Source organism: Fringilla coelebs (genome assembly GCF_963513975.1).
Source record: "Fringilla coelebs genome assembly, chromosome: 1".
Lineage (NCBI taxonomy): Eukaryota > Metazoa > Chordata > Aves > Passeriformes > Fringillidae > Fringilla > Fringilla coelebs.
The window spans coordinates 71,534,174-71,556,810 of NC_140028.1; the positions used below are offsets into that span (position 1 = coordinate 71,534,174).

Here is a 22,637-nt window from a genome sequence, read left to right on the forward strand (position 1 = left end):
GGAGGTTCTTCAACTGCTCAGGCAAATGTAGGAGGTAGGAGATGAATATGGGATGAACAGAACAATCTTTGACACTTCAGCCTCCACCCATTTCACATTCGCCTGCATGTCTGACCTCCAGAGAAACACTCTATCAACAGTACTTCACAATACAGATCTCAGGGGTACCTCTCCTGCAACAGACCCATCTGGGTATCTGCACACAGGAAAAGATCAGAGCAACTCAGAGGGTTATCACACTGTTGGATTGGCAAGGTCAACAGGACAGAGGGCAGGAGCAAACAAGGACAGTGTTGTGTCACCTGGGCCTCCCAGGCCATCACTGACAGTTTGCTCACAGCCCTTCTTCATCTTCTCTCTGTTCAAAGCAGACTGATGGAGAAGCAGTGGCTGTCACAGAGGTCAACTCTGCCAGTATTTCCTGATATTGCTCTATGGAGTCTTCAGGGAGCAAGAGGAGATCCACCTCCAGATCCTTTACTGGGAAATGTGTTATGGAATATAATGCTACTATGTGCACACACTGCTTATTGCTTTACAACCTCCGCACAACTGATGTAATCACACTTTGAGCCCTGCCTTCAGTATTCCTCAATTCAAAGCATTTCTTGTAATTTTTTTTCTTTTCCAGTCTCTGAAGGTAAAGAAGATTATGGGAACAGAGATTTTGGGAATCAGCTGCTCCTTCCTGTGCTACAGAGAGTCCCAGGAAAACAGACCTACTTGGTCTGGAGGGGAGGGACGGGATATGTACATCTGCTGTACTGAAGGAAGCAAGATTGTCCCATCGTTCCCAACACAACAAATACCAAAATGCGCATCACACACACACACACACGCATATACACGTTATCCACTTACAAGTGTTTGTAACCACGTTTATATATCGATTTTTATAGACATTACATATGTGATTACACGTGTTTAGGCAGGTAGGTGTAACTATATATGCACATGCACTTATATGCCATCGTCCATGCATGTGTCCTTATGACCACAGAGCTGTTGTGTCTCTGCGTTAGCTGCGGTCTCTGTCCGTGCGCACACACGTGCGCGGAGCTACCGCGGTTTCGTTTCCCGGCCGTGTGGGCGCCGACACGCGAGCACACACACGTAAGTGTGCAACACCTGCCCACGCACCCGCGGGTCTGTCCCGGCGCCCCTCCCCGCCGTCACCGCCCCCGGCCCGCCCGGCCGGCGGGGCCGTTGCCGCAGCGCGGGGCGGAGTGGGACGGTCCCCGCGCTGCCCGCCGGCCGCCGCCCCGCCGAGCCCCGCAGCGGTGGTGCCGCCGGGCGCGCAGGGGGTGCGGCGGGGCTGTGGCGGCGCTGCCCGGGCGGGCGGCCGCTCTCCCCGAACAAAGGGCCGAGCGCGCCGCGGGCCGCCGCGGGCACGGCGGGGGCTGCGCGGGCGGGCTCCGACCCCCCCGCCCGCCTCGGGGGGAGGCGCCCGGAGCGGCGCGGGGCCCGGCCCGCCGGGAGCCGCCGGGGATTGGCTCGGCCGAGCGCGATCCGAAGGTGCCGGGGAAGCCATCTGCAGCGCAGGCGGTTTCGCCGCCGCTGTGCGGGGGGAGGGAGGGGGCTCTCCCGTGCGGGAGGCTGGGGGATTTTTTTTTTTCCTTCCTACCTTTTCCCCCCCCACCACCACCCTCCTCCTCCTCCTTCCTTTTCACGGGATCATGGCCACGGCGGCGGGGCCGTGATGTCCGCGGAAGCAGCCCCGCTGCGGCAATGCTCCCCGCCGCAGCTCTAGGCAGGGGAGGCGTTTGAGCGGCGGCCGCACATCCTCCGGCACCGCGGCGGCACCGCCGCATCTCCGCGCCCCGGACCGGCGGAGAGGCGCTTCGCCGCCCGCCCGCCCGCCAACAGCACACCCACCGAGCCGGGCTTTAAATTGATTATAACCACGCTAAAGCCCCACCGGTGCTCAGAGGCGGGAGGGATCGCAGACCCGCGCACAACATGGCCACTCTGCTGCGGAAAATCGGGCTGATCCGGCTGCACAGCCGGGACACGGAGGACCCCAAGCACCACCACCACCGCAGCAGCAGCCAGCAGGGCTCCTCGCTCCGCGGCAGAGGCAACCAGAAGAACAGCAGCAACAAGCCGCAGCCGCAGGGCCCCCCCGGCGGCGGCTGCAGCAGCAGCAGCAGCGAGGGCAGCCCCGGGGGCCACAAGAACAAGAAGGCGCCGGAGCCGGCCAAGCAGCCCCCGCAGCAGGCGCGCTCGGGAGCCGGCCGGGAGAAGCCCCGAGAGCTGGGCAGGGAGCCCGGCGCCGGCAAGGAGGCGGCGCAGCGACCCGGCCCCGGCTCCGGCCCCGGGTGCGGGTCGGGGCCGGCGGCGCTGGTGCCCGCGGGCCGGCAGCAGCACTGCACGCAGGTGCGGACCCGGCGGCTGATGAAGGAGCTGCAGGACATCGCGCGGCTCAGCGACCGCTTCATCTCGGTGGAGCTGGTGGACGAGAGCCTCTTCGACTGGAACGTGAAGCTGCACCAGGTGGACAAGGACTCGGTGCTGTGGCAGGACATGAAGGAGACCAACACGGAGTACATCCTGCTCAACCTCACCTTCCCCGACAACTTCCCTTTCTCGCCGCCCTTCATGAGGGTGCTTAGCCCCCGCCTGGAGAACGGCTACGTCCTGGATGGCGGGGCCATCTGCATGGAGCTGCTCACCCCCCGCGGCTGGTCCAGCGCCTATACCGTGGAGGCCGTCATGAGGCAGTTCGCCGCCAGCCTGGTCAAGGGGCAGGTAGGGCTCCCTGCTCGGGGAGGAGCACACGCATTCATCGCTCGGGGTGCGGGGCTGAGCGGCGTTCGGGTGGGAACCCCAAAGGTGGCCAACCCGCGGCTGTCCGCCACCAGGCCCGGGCCTCCCCGAGTACCTGGTGTTACCGGTGGGGCGAAGGCAGGGACACACGTGTTTGGCTCCGGGGTCCCTTCTCCGGCAGGTACGGCAGAGGTGCGGGGCATCTTGGAGGGACGAGGAGCACATGCATCCGTCGTGTCCTCCCGCCCGGCTTTTGTGCCTGTGCCTGGCTCTGCCGCCTGTGGCACGCCGGGATATCGTGCTCCTTACCCCTGATGGGCACCTCCTTCGCCCCACAGCAAAAGGGGGCTCTCCGGGCTCCAGTGGGATTTGAGATTGGTGCCTCCTGCCCTTCACCAAGCAGTCGGCCATACTCGCTGGTGCCTTGCGTGCAATGCTGCCGCTGGCGGAGGGCGCGACGCTGGAGCTGCTGCCCCCAGGTCTTTGTCTGTGCTGTCCCGCATAGCATCCCTCCGGGGACGAGGGGCGACCCCGGCTTTGGGGCCTGGCACACTGCACTGAGGTGTGTCGCGGGGTCACGCCGGGAGTCGCTGCCCGAGCTGCTGGCAAACTTGTACAGGTTTCAAATCGTCCGGCCCGAAAGGAACAAGTAATTTGGGCTAGGTGCTGCAGCTGCAGCCGCCAGACGGTTCCTGCCAGCTCTCCTCTTCAAAGGAGATGATCGGTTCCCCGGCAGAGGATCTCGTCTGACCTGAATCGCTGCATTTCATGCTGCCTTTCCCCCCCCTTTTTCTCCTGCAGAATATCCATAGAAGAGAAATATTTCATAAGCCTTTTTAATAAATGGGCGAATATTGCTGGTAGGCAGTAGTTCTTTATGCCTTATATTACCCTTTGTATTATAGTGGGCAGTGCACACATGGCTGTGACAGGGTGGTTTTCCTGTTCGTGAATGCCCTTGAACTCGGGGGAGCTGCACAGCTCCGTGTCTGTCAGTAAATTATACAAAGTAACTTAAATTTATATCTTGGCAAGGAGGTGGGGAAAGAGTAAATAATAACATACTTTATTTGCTTAGAAATGAGGTTACTCCTGTTGCTTCTGTAGAACTGCTTGCCTGAGCAGAAGTAAAGGTTTGTTTCTTCTTAAGACTGAAATTAATTTTGATTTTTCAACAGGCTCTTTTGTAAGTGGCATGTCCTCCCTTTAACCTATTTGGGCCTACTCCTCCTTTCTTTTTAAATCAGATAGTATTTTTCTCTGTACTTCATTTGAAGAGGTCAAGTTTCCTAGGTCACCTTGGGATATTAAAAAAACATCTACCAAGAGGAAAAAAAAAAAAGTTTTAATTAACACAGAGGCTGAGGTACGTTGAAATTCTGTAGCCGTTCTTACTGCATTACACTGTTTGTTAACCTGTCACTTTTTAGACAGGTCATAGTTCTTGTTATTTGTTACAAGAGTTTAGAAGGACGTCGCTAAATTCTCTCATTTTGTACCAATTCAACCTCTTTCTGAGGTGTTGAATGTTAAAGGGGTTCAGTGAATATTTATTGGGATCATAAAATGGCTCAGTCAAGAGAAGCACTGTATTGTTTTATTAGTAATAACTTCTCAGCTATATAATCTGACAGTTTTCTTCTCTAAAACACTTAAGAGATTTCCAGAAAGTGGTAGCAATTTTTGATTACCAGAGGATGTTTATGTGTGCATCATTAATAAACACGTTTAAAAAGCAAGAGTTTCAATAACATTCTTCCAGAAGCTTGCAAAGTCAATTATGACAGAAAGACAACTGGGATTTTAAAAAAGGGCAGAAATAAACTGCTGACAGTAACTTAGTAGTTAAATTGATATAACATGGCACGTGTCAACCTCTGAGATTGTTCAATCCAAGTGGAAAGGTTATTAGGCAGTACAGTCAATACATTTATTTTCTGGGTTAGAGAGATGTTGCCTGTGATGGGTTTGCCGGCCTGTCACCGTAGCTGGGCTCTGTGTCATGGGAGCCACGTTTCTGTAATTGCACTCCCCTCGTTATGTAATCCCCACTCCATTGCATAATAGGGCTCAAAATACGGCTGGCGCTCCCCTATCCCTGTTTCATTTTACAGGTGATCCACTTTAGACTGGTTAGTTTTTAAAAGTAAAGATGGAGCCGACGGAGCATCGAGGGCTGAGGTGCTGCATTCCCCAGCGCTGTGTGGCTGGGTTTGGGTGGCTCCTGCCATGCCATGGGCAGTCGTGGTGCCTGCAAGGAGCCGTCCCAAACAAATAGCCATGGCTGTCACCAGGTTAATTGTGTAATTTCTGTAAGCTGCCTGCAACCTGCAATAGCATGAAATATTCAAGATGCAGTTCATCAGCAAGGCTGGAAGGGTGAGGGCCATTCTCCATCGCCTCAGAATGAATCTGCCCGAGCAAATGGCAGCAGCCATCAGGCTGAGTGGGACATGGGGCACTGCTGCCACCAGTGAGTCAAAGGGACCTTCCAGAGAAATGTCACTGGTTCCCAGCAGTGATTTAGCATGAAATCACCATGAATACTCCAGCCTGTGACGCATCCAAGAGTGCGCCTGGCTGGCACGGGTGCCAGTGTGAGTGGGCAGGGCTGAGTGTTCTGCTGGCACACCTTCCTCCTTGGGGCAGTTCAGGGGATGGAACCAAGGTGGCTCATTTCATTAGACATTTCTCGTCAGTCCCATTTTGCTGAGCTAGCTGTGGCACTGTCATTCTCTGCTGGTTCTTCAAAGGGAAACAGCACTTCTTGGTCTCCTGGTTGAGCTAGTAGTAGCTGTGAGCATGTATGATCTTCTGTTTTTTGACAAAGCAATCCGAAAGCAGATAAAAGTAACATTGAAAACACATTTTCAGACGGTTAAGATTCTTGACAAACTCAGAAGTTTTTTCACGGATTTCACAGACTTTTTCGCAGAGTAGAAGAGAAATTGAGATAAGTCATTCTGACATCTCATGGGATGTCACTCAGGAGTTGTGTCTGTATAGAAACTTTAATGTGTAGCAGAGAAATTAAGAGTTAGCACTTTTCTGTTACTTTTCAGCATTGCACTTGTAAGTGGCAAAACCTGTGTCCAAGTTTCCACACCTGAGCATATCTCCCAGGGCTTGGATTTTAAAGCAGGGTGGCTGTTTCTCTAGATTTCATCAAGCAGGAACCATACACCTCTGGTGACCTTGCTTGAGAGATACCCTACCTTATGGGATGCACACCCTAGCTTCCCATCATGAATCTAGCATTGGTTTTTTTAGATTTTTTTTGTCTGTAAATAAAAATCTTCAAAATGAAAGAGAGGTGACTTTTGTTTGAATATAACAATTCAACAGCCCCAAATTTAACTTTTTTTTCCCCTCAGTTTTCAAGGAAAAAATGTTAATTAACAAACAAGTTGGGGTTTGTTTGGTTGGTTGCTTCAGCTATTCAGCTGAGAAAAATCAATTATTCACACAGCTCTAGTCAGTATCTTGAGGGGAATTCTCAGTACATCAAAGGCCAAAGACTGTTTATCTGTCTGGGATCCAGAATCCTGTTTTAAAAAACTTGGTGTTGTCCTTAACTCAACTGTAGCCTTGCTTTTAAAGGGATGACTTTGTACTTGCTTCCTGCACAGTCAGCTGCTCGCTGGCTCCTGTCATCACAGGCAAGAACTTGGCCCTGCTGAACCAGCGAAACAGTCGCCGTGAGCCGCTGCAGAGCTGGGGTGCCAGCCAGGGAGGTGGGGTGATGCTAATGAAATAATTTAAATACCAGTTGTTTATCGTCCTGGAGGCAACTGTTCGATGTGTCTGTCTAGGCAGAGCTTCCCTTGCCTGTCTCTCTGTGCCTACCCAGGCCGTGGAGGTGGGCCATGGGGTGTTACTCCTTCTTAGCCCTTTAAAATTATTTATTGATAATTTCAGGGAGAGGTTTAACATTTAGTCAGTTGCTCTCCGCTCCTAGATAATGGTGTCATTGTCACAATAATATTAATAATGGAAGAAAGGAAGGAAGGAGGAATGGTACCGGGTTACAGCAGGAGGTTCATCATGGCTCTCCTGAGTGACAATGCACACAGATGAGACCAATGCCCATGTTTCAGGGAGGAGTCATCTCTCTCCTTTGAAAACATGGTAGATGATGTGGTCCCAAAGGAAAAGGAGCCGACTTTGTCCAAAAGGAAGAGAGGGTTTTGTGTCTTCTAATAGATATGTTGTTTCTCACTGGACAGAATGGTTTGGTGGATGCTTAAGAGAGGACAAAAGTATATACACCAGTGTCCAAGTAATGCATCAGGGTTTTGTTTTTTTTCTTTTTTTAAGAGCAACAACAGTGCTCCACCTGATGCCTTGGGGACTTCAGATGTAAGCTCACAGTAGGGCTGACCAGTAGATGCCTTGTCCTCTTTTTCACAAGTCCCTTGTCCTGTCCATGGAGGCTGGGGACCGGACTGCCGGACAAAGGCAGCTGTCAGGTAACTGTCAGCTCTGCAGATTGTCATGAAAAAAGGTCTTCATTTGAGGGACGTATTTCTTGTTCTTCCAGGGAATAGGAGGAACATAAAACATTTTTAAGGATTCCGGCAGGGAATCGAAGAAACATAGAAATTTTGCCAGGACGTATTACAATAGGAACAGGGTACCCCTAATTCTGAGTATTGTTGCTGTTGTGGGCTTTTATATAATAATTTAGATAAAAAACAAAAGATAGTTTATAGTTAAGCTTTAATTTTGTATCAGAAAAGTTCCTGAATTCAAATAAAAGTTGTTGATGTTTTTGATCCTTCACATTGCAGCATTAGAAATACCTCAGTGAGACCCTGTTTGTCTGCTTCAAATGCTGTGTGCCTCGTATGACTATTGAACAGATTTATCTTTACATTTTAAAGATTTGAATATATCTCAGCTGAGTTTTACCAGATTAAAACAGCAGAAATGGGCTTGTTTTATGACAAACAGCTACAGAAGGTTGCTGTTAATCATAGTCTAAATTACTCCCCCTTCATCCTTTCAAACAAAAGTGTGAGCGAGCAGATAGCAGATGGGACTTGCACAGTGTCCAGGAGGTCAGCAGACTCCAGGTCTTTCAAATATGTATAGCAGAAATTAATTGCAGATCCATGGGTTTTCATACTCCAGATGCTGGGTTTGAGGACTGTAGCCATGAATAAATCAGCTAATCTCAAAGGCTGCAGAAATGTACAGAGAGCACAGTGGTCTCTGAATTATTTGTAGCCATTGTATCCTATTAGGCCCTTAAAAAATTGAATTGTTTTACTTTTTGCTTCTGATTAGTTGCCTGAGCAAGTGATTATGGTTATCCTCAGGAGGGGAAATGTTGCTTTAGGTCCAGGGGTGAAAAACATCGACTCATATACAAGGATGACAGAGGAGACCAAAACTGTGTTAGGGGACTTGTTTCCCATAAAAAGGTATAAATGCTGGGCCAAAGAGATAACAGAATATTGTTTGTTTACAGAGGAAATTCAGGTCTATTTGCCTTCTAAGATGTCTCCTTCATTTCATTTGAGAAACATAGGATTGGAAGCTGAAGTTTAAGTGGGAGCATATGTATTGAGATGCTGAGCCTGATAAATGGGCTAGAAAAAATAATTGTTCATGTGTACTCTGATATATTGGTGTTCTGACCATCCATTATTATTATGCAAATATATTCTGCTGAGAGGAATGAAGACACAGGGATTCCAAACCATTGAAATAGGAGGTTGGTTTAATTCTTTTAAAAAGCAGAGGGAACATAATCTCCATTTTTCTCCTTCACAGCATAAAAATGAAAATTTTAAAATACTTTCAACTATCCCTATTGCAGTTAAAAGAGTTATCAAATAAACTAAATCCTTAAATTAAGCCAAATTACTAATTTTAAAACACCCTTTTATTCTTCTTGGCAAGACTTAGCTGATCTCCGGAATAAAAATTTGAAAGAATTGTGGCTTTGGATTTTGTGAGAAAATTGAATTTGCTGAAAAGAGCAAGGTTCTTCTTCCCTGAATTATATAAGAAGTGCTTATTTTCTTCAGTGTGAGCGTTCAGGCAGAGAGAACCATACACCATTGGGGTACTTTGTCAGATACTTCATTGAAAATTGTATTTTTTCAAATGCAGAAAGCCTAGTCACGAAGGGTGATGTCCTGAAGGAGTAACCTAAATAACCCACTTTCTATTGTGAGGAAGATTTACTCTTCCTTTTAAAGGCTAGCCTTGAAAATACACAGCTTTCCTAGCATCCACACAATGCCCAGGGATTTCCATGCATGACCGGATACTTCCAGATTGAAGATTTGTAACTCCACAGTAATTCAGCTCCTTATATGCTGGGAGTCTGATTGCCAGGCATGATCCGTGGCATGGCCCCCTGTGGGCATCTGCTCTCACAAAGTGGGACGCTGGTTAAGTAACATAATATTTACTGCGTTTCTTTTTCCTCTCTCAGCTCCTTGGGGCTGGTGAGGGAGTCAGTGAAGGGCTCTTCTTTTCCTTGACGTATTTAGTCCTTCACATGCAGTTTCCAGTTTTCTCCTGTGAATGCCAAAAAAGGTAATGCTGACATTCAGTGCAAAGGGAGATGGGCGGTGGGAGGATTGCTGGGTGCGATTCCTCTGCAGTTAAACGGGGAGAACCTCAGATGCTGTGGTAGTTATGCTGGCTGAATGGCTCAAAATGTGTCCTAATTGTAAGGTGCACAGGATCCAGTTGTTGCGCTTGTAAATGGAATAGCAGGTTTCTTATGGATATCATTGTATTTTTTGAAAGTGCGGGGTCTGGTCTGTGTTGTACTCCACAGGTCATTTCTGGAGGCTGCTGAGCATTACACAGTGTTGGCCTTTAACTCCTTCTGGAAACAGCAGTAACTGAGTAGATCCTGAAAGATCAGGACAAGCTTTACAGGAAGGATGTTATACTGTTACCTAACCTGGCTTGCAGTGAAAAGGGCACTGCACTGGGGAAAGTGCCTGAGCTAGGGAGAAGCGTAGGTGTGCTTTGATGAAAGTGAATTTGTAGCCCTTGCCAGTGTGCACAGAACAGGGAAGTGGGTACCACCCTTCAGATGTTCAGGTGATTCCTCTTCTGAAACAGGATCAAGGTGCCAGATTCGCCCCATTCCCATTCAAAGTCACACTGAGGAAGGATACATCAGGCATGTCCGTCCTCAACCCCGCATGGCAGATGCATGCCTGCCTCGTGCACGTGCAGAGTCTGTCCTTGGAAAATGTCTTTTTATCTGCTTCGCGATCTTGTGCGTTTGCTTTGTTAAAATCGATGATTCTCATTGATTTAATCCTTTGCTGCACAGCCTCTCCAAAGCCCATGGAACTTCTGCAGTGACTCCTTGATAGAGTTACAAGTCAGCTATAATCCCAAACCTGCATTCAAAGATGAGTGAAAATAAACCCGAGGAAGGAAGGCATAAGCCTGTGTTATGAGATGGCCCGGAGCTCAGATGCTTGTCATAGTCAGGCTTTATGAGCTGTGGAATGACTTGGTATTTCTCCTGTTTCTAGGCTTGTGCTACAAGTGGTAAAAAGCCCCCAGCTGCAGTAAAGAAGGGCTGGTTTCCATGATACATGTCCATGAAAAAGCCAAAGCCTCAGGAAACAGAAGAAATTGATGTTATTAGTTTTTCAAATTTTCTATTAATTTCTAGAAATATTAAATTTTCTGTGAATTTGATCATATTATTTCCATTAAAATATACATGATATTGAAGTGTTCTATAATTATTTGTGGGAGGAGGTTGGAGCACTTAGCCTGAGAAAAGGTGATCTGAGTTTACCTTCCAGGTTTTGCCACTGACTTCAGGTGCAGTCATATAACTTCACTATAGTCCTCTTTCCCACACATAAAGTACAGATGAACTTATAAATGACCCAAAGGTCATTTGAGGATATGTGCTTGAAGCACTCAGAGGACTCTCTGAGTAGATGTCCATGTGCATCAGTATGAAACATACTGCAGTCAAGAGATTGGCACATTCATATAAATAGCAGCAGAAAAGCACATCCACTTGTGACTCTGATCTTACTAAATTTGGGTTTAACTCGATTAGATGTTCCCAGAGGCAACCTGCTTTTTACTACTGTTTTGCTCTTGGTTTTTTGGGTTTTGTTTTTTTGTTTTACCATTGTAAAACTTAGGGGAATGTGAAGATAGGCATTGTTGTGGTGCCTTTGTCTTTACAGCCTGTCACAAAGGATGGTTGGGTTGGCTTTGCTTTTGTTGGGTTCACACCAATGACTATGTTTTGCTGGGGTAGCTTCAGGTTCCTGATGTGGAGGACTGGTGGGCTTATGCAGAGTTGCTGTCATGTTCCCAGCCTTCTCACCTGGACTGGCCCTCAGGAACTCTGCCGGTGCCTGATTCCACATTTAGGTAGTCCAGGGAGCTCAGCAAAAGACAGAATACATAGCTGAGAAAACATCCCTCTGTCACCTAGACTAGCAAGTGCCCTTCTAGTGGGAGGGAACAGGGACTGTCTCTTTTGACAGAAGCCCACTATGTTGTCATACCTTCAGCCCTGGAGATGCTTGAGTCACCAATAATGTTAGCCAGCCACCCAAATTTTCTTATTCTTTTGCCAGCACAGAGTTTGTCCCACCCATAAAATGCAGGGAGGGAGTTTCTTAACCCTCATCTGTGCTGAAATCAAGCTGCCAGCTCGGTGTGACTTAGGGAGAGGTGAGGGAGAGCAGCACAGTGCTCTGTAGCTGTCAGACAGAGATTGGGGCTGTAAGTGTTTGTATCGATTAAGAGCTACTGGCACCAGGCTACTGGCACAGACAAATGAGCATGAATAATTACTCAGCTGCAACTCAGATTTCTTTTTCCTGGACAAAGAACAGTTATGCTCCCAGAAGGCACAATTTATAGGATGCTTTAAAGCCAGAACTTGCCATGTTTTCACTTTTCTTATGGATTATTCTTAAAAAGGAGACCGAAAAAGGCATGGAAGTACTGCTTTGGAAATTACACATTTGCAGGAAAACCTCCTTGTTTTAATTCACTTATGCTGCAGCATTATTTGTATCACTTTCTATACCACTTTACTTTAGCCGTAGCTAATAATCATATACAGTGCAATATAAATTGTGTGCAGTTTTTGAGACGTGATTAACTGTGCCTCATCAGTACACGAAGGAAAAAAATTATATAAACCATGTAATTGGGGGGAGAGACTGTGTATATTGCGCTCTAACAGCGATGTTGTGACACATTGCAATCACTGCACTGAGAGCATGACAGTACTCACTTCAGCATCGCTCTGCTTTTGAATGCCTCTCTAAAGCCAGTGGAAATATTTTCCTCTGAAAGCTTGTTTAAATATTCTAGGATAAGGCTGTTTCAGGCTTGAGCACTGAGTGCCTCTGTTCCTTATCAGAAAATGTTTCACTGTGTTTGCATAGAATAGTTGGGGCCCAAAGCCATTAGTCACTGGCACATTATGGAACATGTTATATACTGGAAACTCATAGCATGCTTCAATATTTAGGAAATCCATGGATTTTGTGTCATACATGGAGATACCTGGCACAACAGAATTGGAAAATGGGCATATCATTGTGGATCATCTTCCTGTCCATGGAGAGATCGCCATAGATGCCATGTCTGGCATAGTGACTCTCTGCAGTCTTTTGTGCGCTTCTCTCTCTCTGCTTATTTTCCATCTCTTGACATTTACCTAGGGTTGGGTCAGCAGAACCTGCTGTAGAGATCTGTTAAGAGATGGAGGCAGAAAAGGGAACTGCAGCCATCCGTATGTCCTTATGCTGGCTTACATGATGGGCCAAGGTTAGCCTCACGTGCAGAAGGCTTGTGCGATTTGCCCTTGGGAGACCAACCTGGAGTTATTTGCATTGCCAGGACTAATGAAAGTACACAGGGCTGAAGAGATTGTGTTAAGAGCCGTGCTAACATGAAGGTTTGCCTGCTTCTGAGTCTCTTAGCTGCGCACTACTGGAAATTTACACAGCTTTTTGTTAGCTGGTCCAGGTAAAATGCCTGGATATGACTGAAGGTTTGCTGTGGCACCTCAGAGATCCACAGCACAGGAGCTTACATTGATTCCACAATAATATCAGCCCTGTAAGGGCTCACGGCTGTGTACACTAAAGCTCTGAAAATTTGGGACCTAATAAAGCAGGGGGTGGCATCAGGAGTAGACTGAGCACAACCTTGAAGGGTTCAGGACCTGGCTGTGCAGTGCCACAGCTGGCCTGTGTTGGCAGTTCAGCTCCAAGTGTTTAAGCTGGACTTGGAGACCACCAGAGACAGGTCCCTTCCAGACAGTTCTTTTGGTAATTGTATGATCCTGTGGAAGGGTGACCTCTGTTACACAGTCCCGTCTTTCTAGAGAATGCCAATAGGGCACACATGGCAGCACACTTGGTACTGTCCTAAAATCATTGGGTTTGGATCTGGGAGCTACAATCATTTATTTGACAAGAGAGGGAACTCCGTTTGCCCAGAGAAATCCTCTTGAGACTGTCCTGACTCTGGAAGCACCAGAAGAAATGGCAAGACTGCTTTTCATTACGCTGTAGGCCCGCTGTGGGTAAATATATGGTCAGAGTGGGCTCAAGAGTTTCAGGCTTCATGTTTGGTTTTTGTACAGGACGTAACTGTCTTTGGACTACTTTGTGATCTGGTGATGCTGGGGAAGAATTGACATGGCACATTGCTGACAGTGGTACTGACAGAGTTTAAAGAGCTCGTGTAGTTGTTGAGTTGGATATTTTTGAGGATATGCTTCAGTGTCACAGAGCATTATGAAGGGGAGATGTGTTCACAGAGACTACTGTGGCATCCCTTGGAAGTAGAGAAGCTGCCAGATTTGCCCACAGAGGTTCATAGATGTGAATGTGTCATGTTTTAACCTCAGCTGCCAACCAAATGCTACACAGTCACTCCCCCACCTCATCCCCTGTCTGGGGAGGAGAATCAGAAAAAAGAGTAAAAACTTGTGGTTGAGATGAGGAGTTTGATAATTGAAACTAGGTAAAATATAATACTAATAATTATAATAATAACAAAAAATTGTAATTAAAGACAGAGAGACAAAAAAAAAAAGCCCACAAGAAAACCTAGTGATGCACAATACCATTACTCACCAGCCACTGACAGATTCCCAGCCCCATCCCGAAGCAGTGATTGGCCCCTCCCAGCCAACTCTCCCCAGTTAATGTACTGGGCATGATGTTCTGTGATGTGGAACATCCCTTTGGCCAGTTCAGCTCGCTGTCCTGGCCATGTTCCCTCTTGGCTTCTGGTGCACCTGCTCACTGGTAGAGTACGAGGCACTGTGAAAAATCCTTGGCTTATTGTGAGCATTGCTCAGCGTCAACTAAAACATCAGGGTGTTATCAACATCATTCTCATGCTGAATCCAAACCACCACTTCTACTAGAAAGAAAATGAACCCTATTACAACTGAAACCAGGACAGGGGGACAAAGCATACATGAGATTTACCTTGGGTCTTTTGCTGGGCATGGCAGGAGGCAGTGGTTGGTCCCTTGGTACGGCCAGGGTCCTGAGAAGGCTGCCCACAGCAGGTCGTGTTCCAGGAGATCTTTCTGCCCGCCGTTATCAGGGTTATAGACTGGATGTTTTATCAGCTGCTTGTGCAGGCTCATTAGTTTGGGCAAAGCCTGGGTGAGTGGCGTGCGAGTGCTCGCTGTGCCACTCAGGCTGGCCGCAGCAGGAGCACGAGCGAGGGAGGAGGCTGAGCGCAGCACACGTCCCCCTGCGCTTCAGCGCGGCTGCATAAAAACCAGTTGGGTGCTGTGGCATTGCTTTCACCTTTCATATGTTTCAAGCTTGTTAAAATTATATCTTGATAAGTACATGAAGTCACAGCAGATGGCAAAATCTGAAACGTTCTCTCCAACTCTTTAATTAGGTTTTCAGTTATCCCTTTATGAAAGGCGCTCTGCGAGTGTCTGAAAGTATTGCAAGTATTTAAATAAGCTCCTGGTGCGACTTCTCAGAGCTGAAGTCGACAGTGATATCTTTATGAAAGGCTTTCTTGGGGTTTTGCTGTTGTTTTTAACCTCTTGTGGAATGTTTTGATCTTGTTCAGATACCAGTTTGATATCTTTCTTTGATGTGGTGCTGAACAGATCAAAAAACACTGGCCATGCAAATGATCTGTATTCCTTACCCTGGCAGTAGTGACACATGTGGTTTGGGGATTGGTCAAAATGTAGTTGTGCCTGACAGAGCTGTGGACAGCACATATTCACATACTGTATTTACCATCGCTGCCATGTTTACAGAATGCAGCAGCTCACAGGCTCCTGCCCAGAGTTAAAATGACTGCATGTTTAAGTAGCAGGCTGAAAATAAACTGTAGTCAGGGCTGGTAGCGGTGCCCAGTAAAACATTTGACACTTTCTTCTATAATTGCGTCCAAAATGACATTTTTTACTTAAATTTGGGAAGAATTTTTTGGGGAATGGCAAAAAACTAAAAATCAGTAGATTTTTATCTAAATCAGTAGATTTAATCAGCAGATTAAAAAACTAAAGGACAGTAAATACCACCCAAGTATAGGCTTGAAAACATCTGAAGTTGGTCAAGTGAAATTCCAGCCTTCTTTCTTTTTACCCCAGGTTTACTTGAGGCACCAAATAGGGAAACTTTCAGTCTAGGAGGTTAAATTTTATCCAGATTATAAACAGCTGACAGGATATTGGTTAATAAGAGACAGTGCTGACCATGCCACCCATGGTTCCTGTATAAGCATAGAAATACATGGACTGCAGCAGGGTAGAATTAGCTGGCCTTTGATGGTGCAGTTCACAACCTGTATATGGTACCGGAGTGGAAGAGGATTTAATGATCTGTTGCATTAATAACAGAAAGGGTTCAGAACAAACTCATGAAATGATGCTCCTTTCATCTGATATGGCTCCAGTAACATTTTACATGATGTGATGATCCACATCATTACAACACCAGAGAATTCTTACATTCCTGCTTGAAAGCTGTACATAATCAACTCTAAACATGAACTGTTCACAATGCAAAGGTCCTACTTCTAGGTACAGCTTAGTATTATTACTTTGTAAAAGCTGAGTGAGATGTGAATCATACTGTCCTAGTGCCATGTATATAATTCAGAAAGGTATCAAAGCCTTAAAGGATAAAAAATAATGTGCAAAACACAGGAGATGACAAACGGATCTAATCCAGAAATTAAGCAGGAGAGTAAGTTTATTTTTACTTTCAAAAGTATTTCATCGGTGAGATTTTGATGACAGCATTTTCTGTGCTGATTTAATCTTCTGTTGCACTTGGTTTTTTCTTTTCCTATGTTTCTCTGAGTGTGCTTCCAACAAAACCTCAGATTAGGAAGAAATTACACAATGTTTTGTAACAACAAAAATACTCCTGCAGAATAATTATGATTTATAATTATATATGATATAATTATGTATTATAATTATTGAATAAAATTGTAAAAATATGTTACCCAGCTTTATTTAATTATTCCATCTGTCACAACTAAAAATGAGATTTTCTAAGAAAATGTATGATCAGGACTCAGTTGAGAACCATTCAGATCATCCTTATCTGGGACATATTAATTGCTGAATTTGTGTGGAAATGTAGAAGGTGTCATGCTGTTTGGTCTATCAAGGGGGTTTAAAGAGGAAATAGATTTCTAGTCTGTAAATGGAAGCTAGGGAGAAAGGTTAGGAAAAGCATTGGCAGGTAAAACAGAGGTTTTGGGGAAAAACAAATGGGTATAAATTGGAGGGTGTTCGTAATCTTTGGTTAAGGTGTGCTCTGAGAGACCACTCAAACTGCACTGAAAAATTATTTGTTAAAACAAGAGTAGAAAACAGCTTTTTCTTTCATGTGTCCATAGTTTTGCTGTAACAGGAGCAGGGCTGAACACAAAAGAGCCTCTGCAATATTGTGACAGCTTTCTAGAAAGAAACTGTTTGTCCACACTGCAGACTAATCTTACTCATTCTAGCCTGTAAAAGTAAATTTGATACTCCAAAGACAGATTTTGTTCTATTTTTTCCCATTTTCTCCCTTTTCTTCCCCTGATATACCTGACTATTTTCTCAGTATTTGTTGCATCCTATTGCAAATGCCAATTTTTTGTTTAAATTCCAAATTGACAGTAAAATCAGGGAAGCAAAAGATGATTTTTGAGCTAAAGAACAGAAAAAAATGAGAACATACTAAGTTGAACAGAATAATGATAACATACTAACGTGGTTCTTAATAATTGTAACACTGTAATATGGTATCCCCTCATCAAATACAATTTATTGTTAAAAAGGCTTTCAGTGCAATCTATCAAAAAATTACTAAAATTATTAGACTAGTGACTTTAATATACTTCTATTTTGTAACAAATCCAGTAGGCATAAATACTTTAAAGGTATTTATTTTATTTTAATTATTTTGTTTAAAGGTATTCATTGTTGTAGAGTGGTATTAATCTGCAGCGATAATTCTTTCTTTTATCTCTGTTGGTTGGTAATTGACACAGACCAGTGTGAAAAATAAGGTAAGATATTGATAACTCAGTAAAAGTCTCTACTGCCAAACAAGGATTTGAATTTTCATACAGCTGTGCAGCTAGAGGTAAAATAATAATAGCAGGGTAATAAAAATACAGTATATGCAAATGAGTATATTTTCATTCATTATCATGGCATGAAGGGATAATAAACAAATTATAACTTTGGCTTTAAGATGGAAGCAAGTTGGTTTAAGGCTCTCCTTTTAGAAAGGGCAGAGCTGTTGGTTTCTCACGGGTAGGTAGGTGGCAGGAAGAAGGATGGAGTGCGTCCCGCGGGATGGATGTGATCTCTGGCGTCCCTGCGGGGCGAGGCTGGGGCAGCCCGCTCTCGGCCGGGCTGTCCCCGGCGGGGCTGGCCAGGAGGGCCGGGCAGGAGAAGCCTCACGGCGAGCCCGGAATGCCGGGGGGGTCCGGGAGCGGCCGGCAGGGAGGCGAGCCCCGAGGCACGGCCGCGGCAGCAGCCACGGGCAGCGCGCCAGGCAGGGGCTCGCCGGGAAGGAACAGCCTTCTTTCTTTTTTTGTTTTTTCCCCCCACCTTTTTACCCGTTCACTGAACATCATTTTAAATCATCTCTGGTAATGCATTTTTCTGGTCAGGTTTGCGGACTATGCTTGCTGCAACCCGCGAGTGAATGCCTCTCGTCCTGATGAGTTGAAAAGTTAAGCTGTGGTTTCCAGATGCGTGTTCACATCTTTAATGAAGGTTTTCTTTTTTGTGTTTGGCGCAGGGCCGTATCTGCAGAAAAGCTGGCAAATCAAAAAAGTCATTCAGTCGAAAGGAAGCTGAAGCAACATTTAAGAGTTTGGTGAAGACCCATGAAAAATATGGGTGGGTCACCCCGCCCGTCTCTGATGGCTGATGGTAGCAACCTGCACTTGACAAAAATGCTGAACAAAAGTACTGTGACATCTCCTCAGTGCTGTACACCGCCCATCCTTTTCTACTTCAGCTTCAGTTACATACCATGAATGTCAAGGAGACATCTAAGTTATTTATGAACAGATGTGTTTACAGAGGGAGAGAAAAAAATGCTGTGTAGGATTGTATTTCAAGACTGGAGAATGGTCATCATTGAAGTCACTTGAGCGGATGCTGAGATTGCGTCATTTGCCCCCATACAGCCCACATTGTCTTCAGCTTCTTTCCATGACAGCAGCACCAAACAGCAGTACTGGAAAGTCTATCCATTACTGCTCAGTTCATTTAAATGTAAATGAATCAGTTAATATTTAATAGGGAAGCAGTGCATTGCAGGTACATGTTTGCTGTGCTGTTTTATCTTTGTCTCCTAGCAGGTCAACATAACTTGAAGATTTGTCTTTATGTGGAACTGTGGTCTGCTGTGACTAAATTTAGACCTCATTTGTGCTCTATATATGACCTTTAATTCATAAATGAAACCAGAATTAAAATGCTGAAAGGTCCTAGTGTTGAAAAATTATTAAGTGGAATCACCCAACCGGTTACAATGTGCTCTCTGTGCTGATATTGTGATGTGCTGTTCAGAAATAACCCAGTGCAGTTAGCTGAAGGTTAGGTGGTTTTTTAAAACACGTCCACACCAGGGCTCAGAGGGGTTGGTCCGTGGTAGCAGAAAAATGATTACCCTGGCGGTACCTTCTGCAGTAGCATGTGGCCTGTCAGTTCTTCAAAGCAGCAGAACAAATGAGTGGAAATGGACAAAGCAACCTTTAATTTTGAAATGATATGCCAGTAACAGAGTAAAAATTTTCAAGTCAAATGGAACATGGTTTGTAAGATGATTTGCATGACTGGAATTTTTCTTTTTTATTTTTACTCAATAGACATTGTATGTACTTAGAGCCCAGTATCTGAGAAAACCCACTGATGTATATAAATGTCCTATTATTTAATCATTAAAATTTAAGTTTTCTGGTAAACAAATTGAAAAAAACAACTTTCTGAGGGACTCCATAAAATCTGAAGGTAATGTTAAGAATGGTATAGAAAAGCATTAAAAAATGTGGATTCCGAATGGAAAATCATATTGGACACGTGCTGAATAAAATCACCAGTATCGTTTCTGCTGCCTCGGGAATTCAATCATTTTGGCCAGCTTTTGCATTCAAAGTAATGGGTTTTCTGTTGTGAGATTCTAAGCACCATATAGATGTATCTGTTGTGGTGGTATTTTAATTGAAAGTAGGACAGTATCGATTGTAAGACTGATTTGGAGGGGGAAGGCAGTGTGTGTTTGGAAGCACTTTCCATTATACGGCTAACACAAGAACAAATCGAAATGGTTGACCAGTTTCTGTTTGTATTACAGCAACATTGGAGACTGTACAGAGAGCTTGGGGGTCTGGAGTTTGATTTAAAACCACATGCAGCATAGAAGAACAAAAGGAGTACAATGGAGTTCAAACACAAGAGAAGAAGCAGCGGAGCAGATATTCTTGCAGTGGTGGTGAAAAGACGCCGTTCAGTGAGGCTGTTGAGCTTTGTCAGCTAGATAGAGAGAAAAATAATCAAAGCCTTCACCAAAAGGAATATGCAGGTCAGAGCCACTCAGTTTTGTGGGCACTGCAAGAACCTGGTTTCTTGCACTTCTGATCTCCATCAGTAGTCACTTCTCTTTCTCCTCTGATCTTTTGTGGTGTACCTTAACTCAGCTACAAAGAGAAAGGCTTGGTACCACAAATCTGCCCAGATCTTGCTGCCATTTATCTCACTCTGCTTTATGCTTGGAAACAAGGCTATAAACAGTGTATATATGTACTTTTCCTCTCAAACTGCATATCAGTTCTGTGCATCCAGCAGCAGAATGTGTCTTTTGAGTGAGAAATAACATTTTAAGTATTCACTATCTCAATTTTTATAAACTTTCTTTGCTCTCCCTTGTGGAACAGGGAACTGGTATGTTTAGTTAAGCATCAAATTATTTGTCATTCCTAGCAGGACTCCCTGAGAACATAGAGAGTGATCTAGCACTGGAAATCATAAGGTTTGTAATTTCCCTTCAGAAAAGCTCTTCCCTCATCAGCACAGTAAAATAATGTTAAAAACAGCATGAAGGTGTGGTAAGTCTTTTGGAGGGGAATTATTTAATTTTCTGCTGTTTTTTAACCTCTCTCTTTTTTTCTGTCAGTGGGTTATTTTAAATCTTCCTGAGAACCATATCTTTAATATTTAATTAAAGGGTTAGCTAAAAGGAACGTTGTGGGTGGATTGCTACCACTTCCCTCAAACCTACTTATTATGTGTCTTCTTAAGTGTGCTTTAAATAGTTAGAGCAAACATCATCGCTAAAAATCACAGTTACTTTCTGGCTGTAGGAGGTTCTCTGCATCACTCAGTGTCTTGGAGCAGTAGGAGAGGCAAATCAAAAAATCTGGAGTGCTTTGAAGCTGTAGCAGAAGGGGAGCAGAGTGCGTGTGATGATAAGCTGCGGCAACAACTCGTGCGAGGAGGAAAGAAGGCAAAGTACACTGCATGAACTAGGGCAGGATGAAGTTCCTGCTGCACCAAAAATAATCCTGCTGCTATTAAAGAGACGATGGCTTATGGCAGGAGCAGGCTGTGCTGGGGGCCTGCAGGAAAAAGGGGACAGCAGGGAGTGCAGAGGCTTTGTGCTTCTGAGCAGGTAGAGAGGGAGGGAGATGGCTAGGAGAGTGGTTAATTAAGAGATCTATAAAGAAAGTTTATCTATTTTAGGGAAAATTGGTTCATAAGTTTTGTCTAGCTGTATGCTAGACAAGTTCAACTTTTTCTGCTACAGACAAGCCTAAAAGAAAAGTGAGGGAGAAATTGAGAAAGGTAAGGTGTTTGAGGGAAAGGAAAAGAGGAGGACCTGAGAAGAGAAAGTATGGTCTGGAGAAAATATAACTGGGCAAGTAAAACAAACACTTGACAATAACAAAAGGCTGATAATGGAAGGGTATAAAACGAGGGAGGCAGAACAGCATCAGAAAAAGCATTTTAGGTAGGACATACTGCAGGAACTTTTTGCAGAGCTGCTCCAGGTACCTGAGATCCAATAATGTCCTTTTTGTTTGTATCCCAGTAAGTGAGAGCTTCTTCCATGTTCTATCCTTCGGGCAGCTGAGAAGAAGGATGTTAGGATTTGGAGCTGTGTTGTGGAGCTCAAATCAGGCTGTCATGTCTCTTCTGTGACTGAGAAATAAACCCAAGTGTCATTCCCAGATTCTAAATTCCAGGAGGCCAAAACAAAAACAGATTGGACAGTCATCTGCTTGGTCAAAGTTCCTCAAAATCAGCAAAGTGGGAGGATTTCTTTTGCAGACAGCAAACCTCAATATTCCCCATTTATCCAATCAAAAGTCTCCTTAGGATTTCTTGTAAAATTAGCAGTCAGCACAGGTCCTCCTGCTCTCATTAGACCCATTTTATCAGGAACATTATTTTCCATCTGCTGTCCCCAGAACAGATGATTAATTTGAACCTATCATCTGGGGAGGTGTGAAGCTGTATTGGGAAGTTACTTCCTGTCTTCTTTAGAATATATCCTTTTGGAAGATCTTCTTTGAGACCGAGGAAGCCATTTGAATGAATACAGGCATTTAGAAAAGCAAGCTTATGATAAGGGAAGAAAGCTGTCCTTGAATACCTAAATGCTGAAAGATTTCCACAAAGAACAGAATTGATGATTTATATATGGTTATGTATTTCTGTGTTGTTAGAAATTGGTCCCAAAAATTCAACAATTGAAACCTTAGCAGTCAAAGACCTCTTGAACTCATGTTGTTTTCTGTCCCAAACAGAGCGTGTCTCCTTCATTCCAGCCTAAACTGCAGTCCTGAGCCCAGACAAAGATCAGAGGTATGGTCTGTTTATCTGGTGCTGTGATACTGTATTATGTTAAAAAAAGAGACTGGTTTCATTACCCTTGTCGAAAGCAGTGCATAAGATCCTAAAATGAAACTTCTTTAGTGAACATCAGGGTTGGAACAAAGCCCTTCTAGTATGACAAATACACGTGATATGGCAATATATATGTACTTTTAAAAAACTCATTTGGAAAGACACTGAGAGTCACAACTGCCAAGCAGGGATGGCTGTGATGGCCAGTGCTCCGATGTGCTTCCAATTTCCATTCCACAGGAACTTGCAGTAGAGAGAAATAGCTTCTTGATAGGCTGACTGTACAGAGAAAAAACAGTATAGAATTAACTGGCTTTGGGGTTTAAAGAATTAATTTAAAGTAAATGGCTTTTCTTTTCCAGTTTTTAATTTATTTTTCTTTCAAGATTTTCAGGCACCCACATGGAGCCACAGGTGTCTTCATCTTACACTGGCAGCATGATCAGTGTGGTAATTTACATGACGCCAGTGA

The 22,637-nt window shown here is 44.9% G+C and overlaps 1 protein-coding gene across 1 annotated transcript; it reads left to right on the forward strand.

Annotated features, from left to right (window-relative positions):
* The first annotated feature begins 2,390 nt into the window (after positions 1–2,390).
* On the forward strand, positions 2,391–18,266 carry UBE2QL1 (ubiquitin conjugating enzyme E2 QL1). Its single transcript, XM_084216836.1, has 2 exons — positions 2,391–2,748; positions 18,051–18,266. The coding sequence occupies exons 1-2, from the start codon at positions 2,395–2,397 to the stop codon at positions 18,180–18,182; spliced, it is 486 nt and encodes a 161-aa protein (XP_084072962.1). The 5' UTR covers positions 2,391–2,394; the 3' UTR covers positions 18,183–18,266.
* The last annotated feature ends 4,371 nt before the right edge of the window (positions 18,267–22,637 follow it).

Coding starts and splice junctions, on each gene's coding strand:
- UBE2QL1 (XM_084216836.1), top strand. CDS start 2,395: ATGAAGGAGCTGCAGGACATCGCGCGGCTCAGCGACCGCTTCATCTCG. Junction 2,749..18,050: donor CCAGCCTGGTCAAGGGGCAG/GTAGGGCTCCCT, acceptor TGTTTGGCGCAG/GGCCGTATCTGCAGAAAAGC.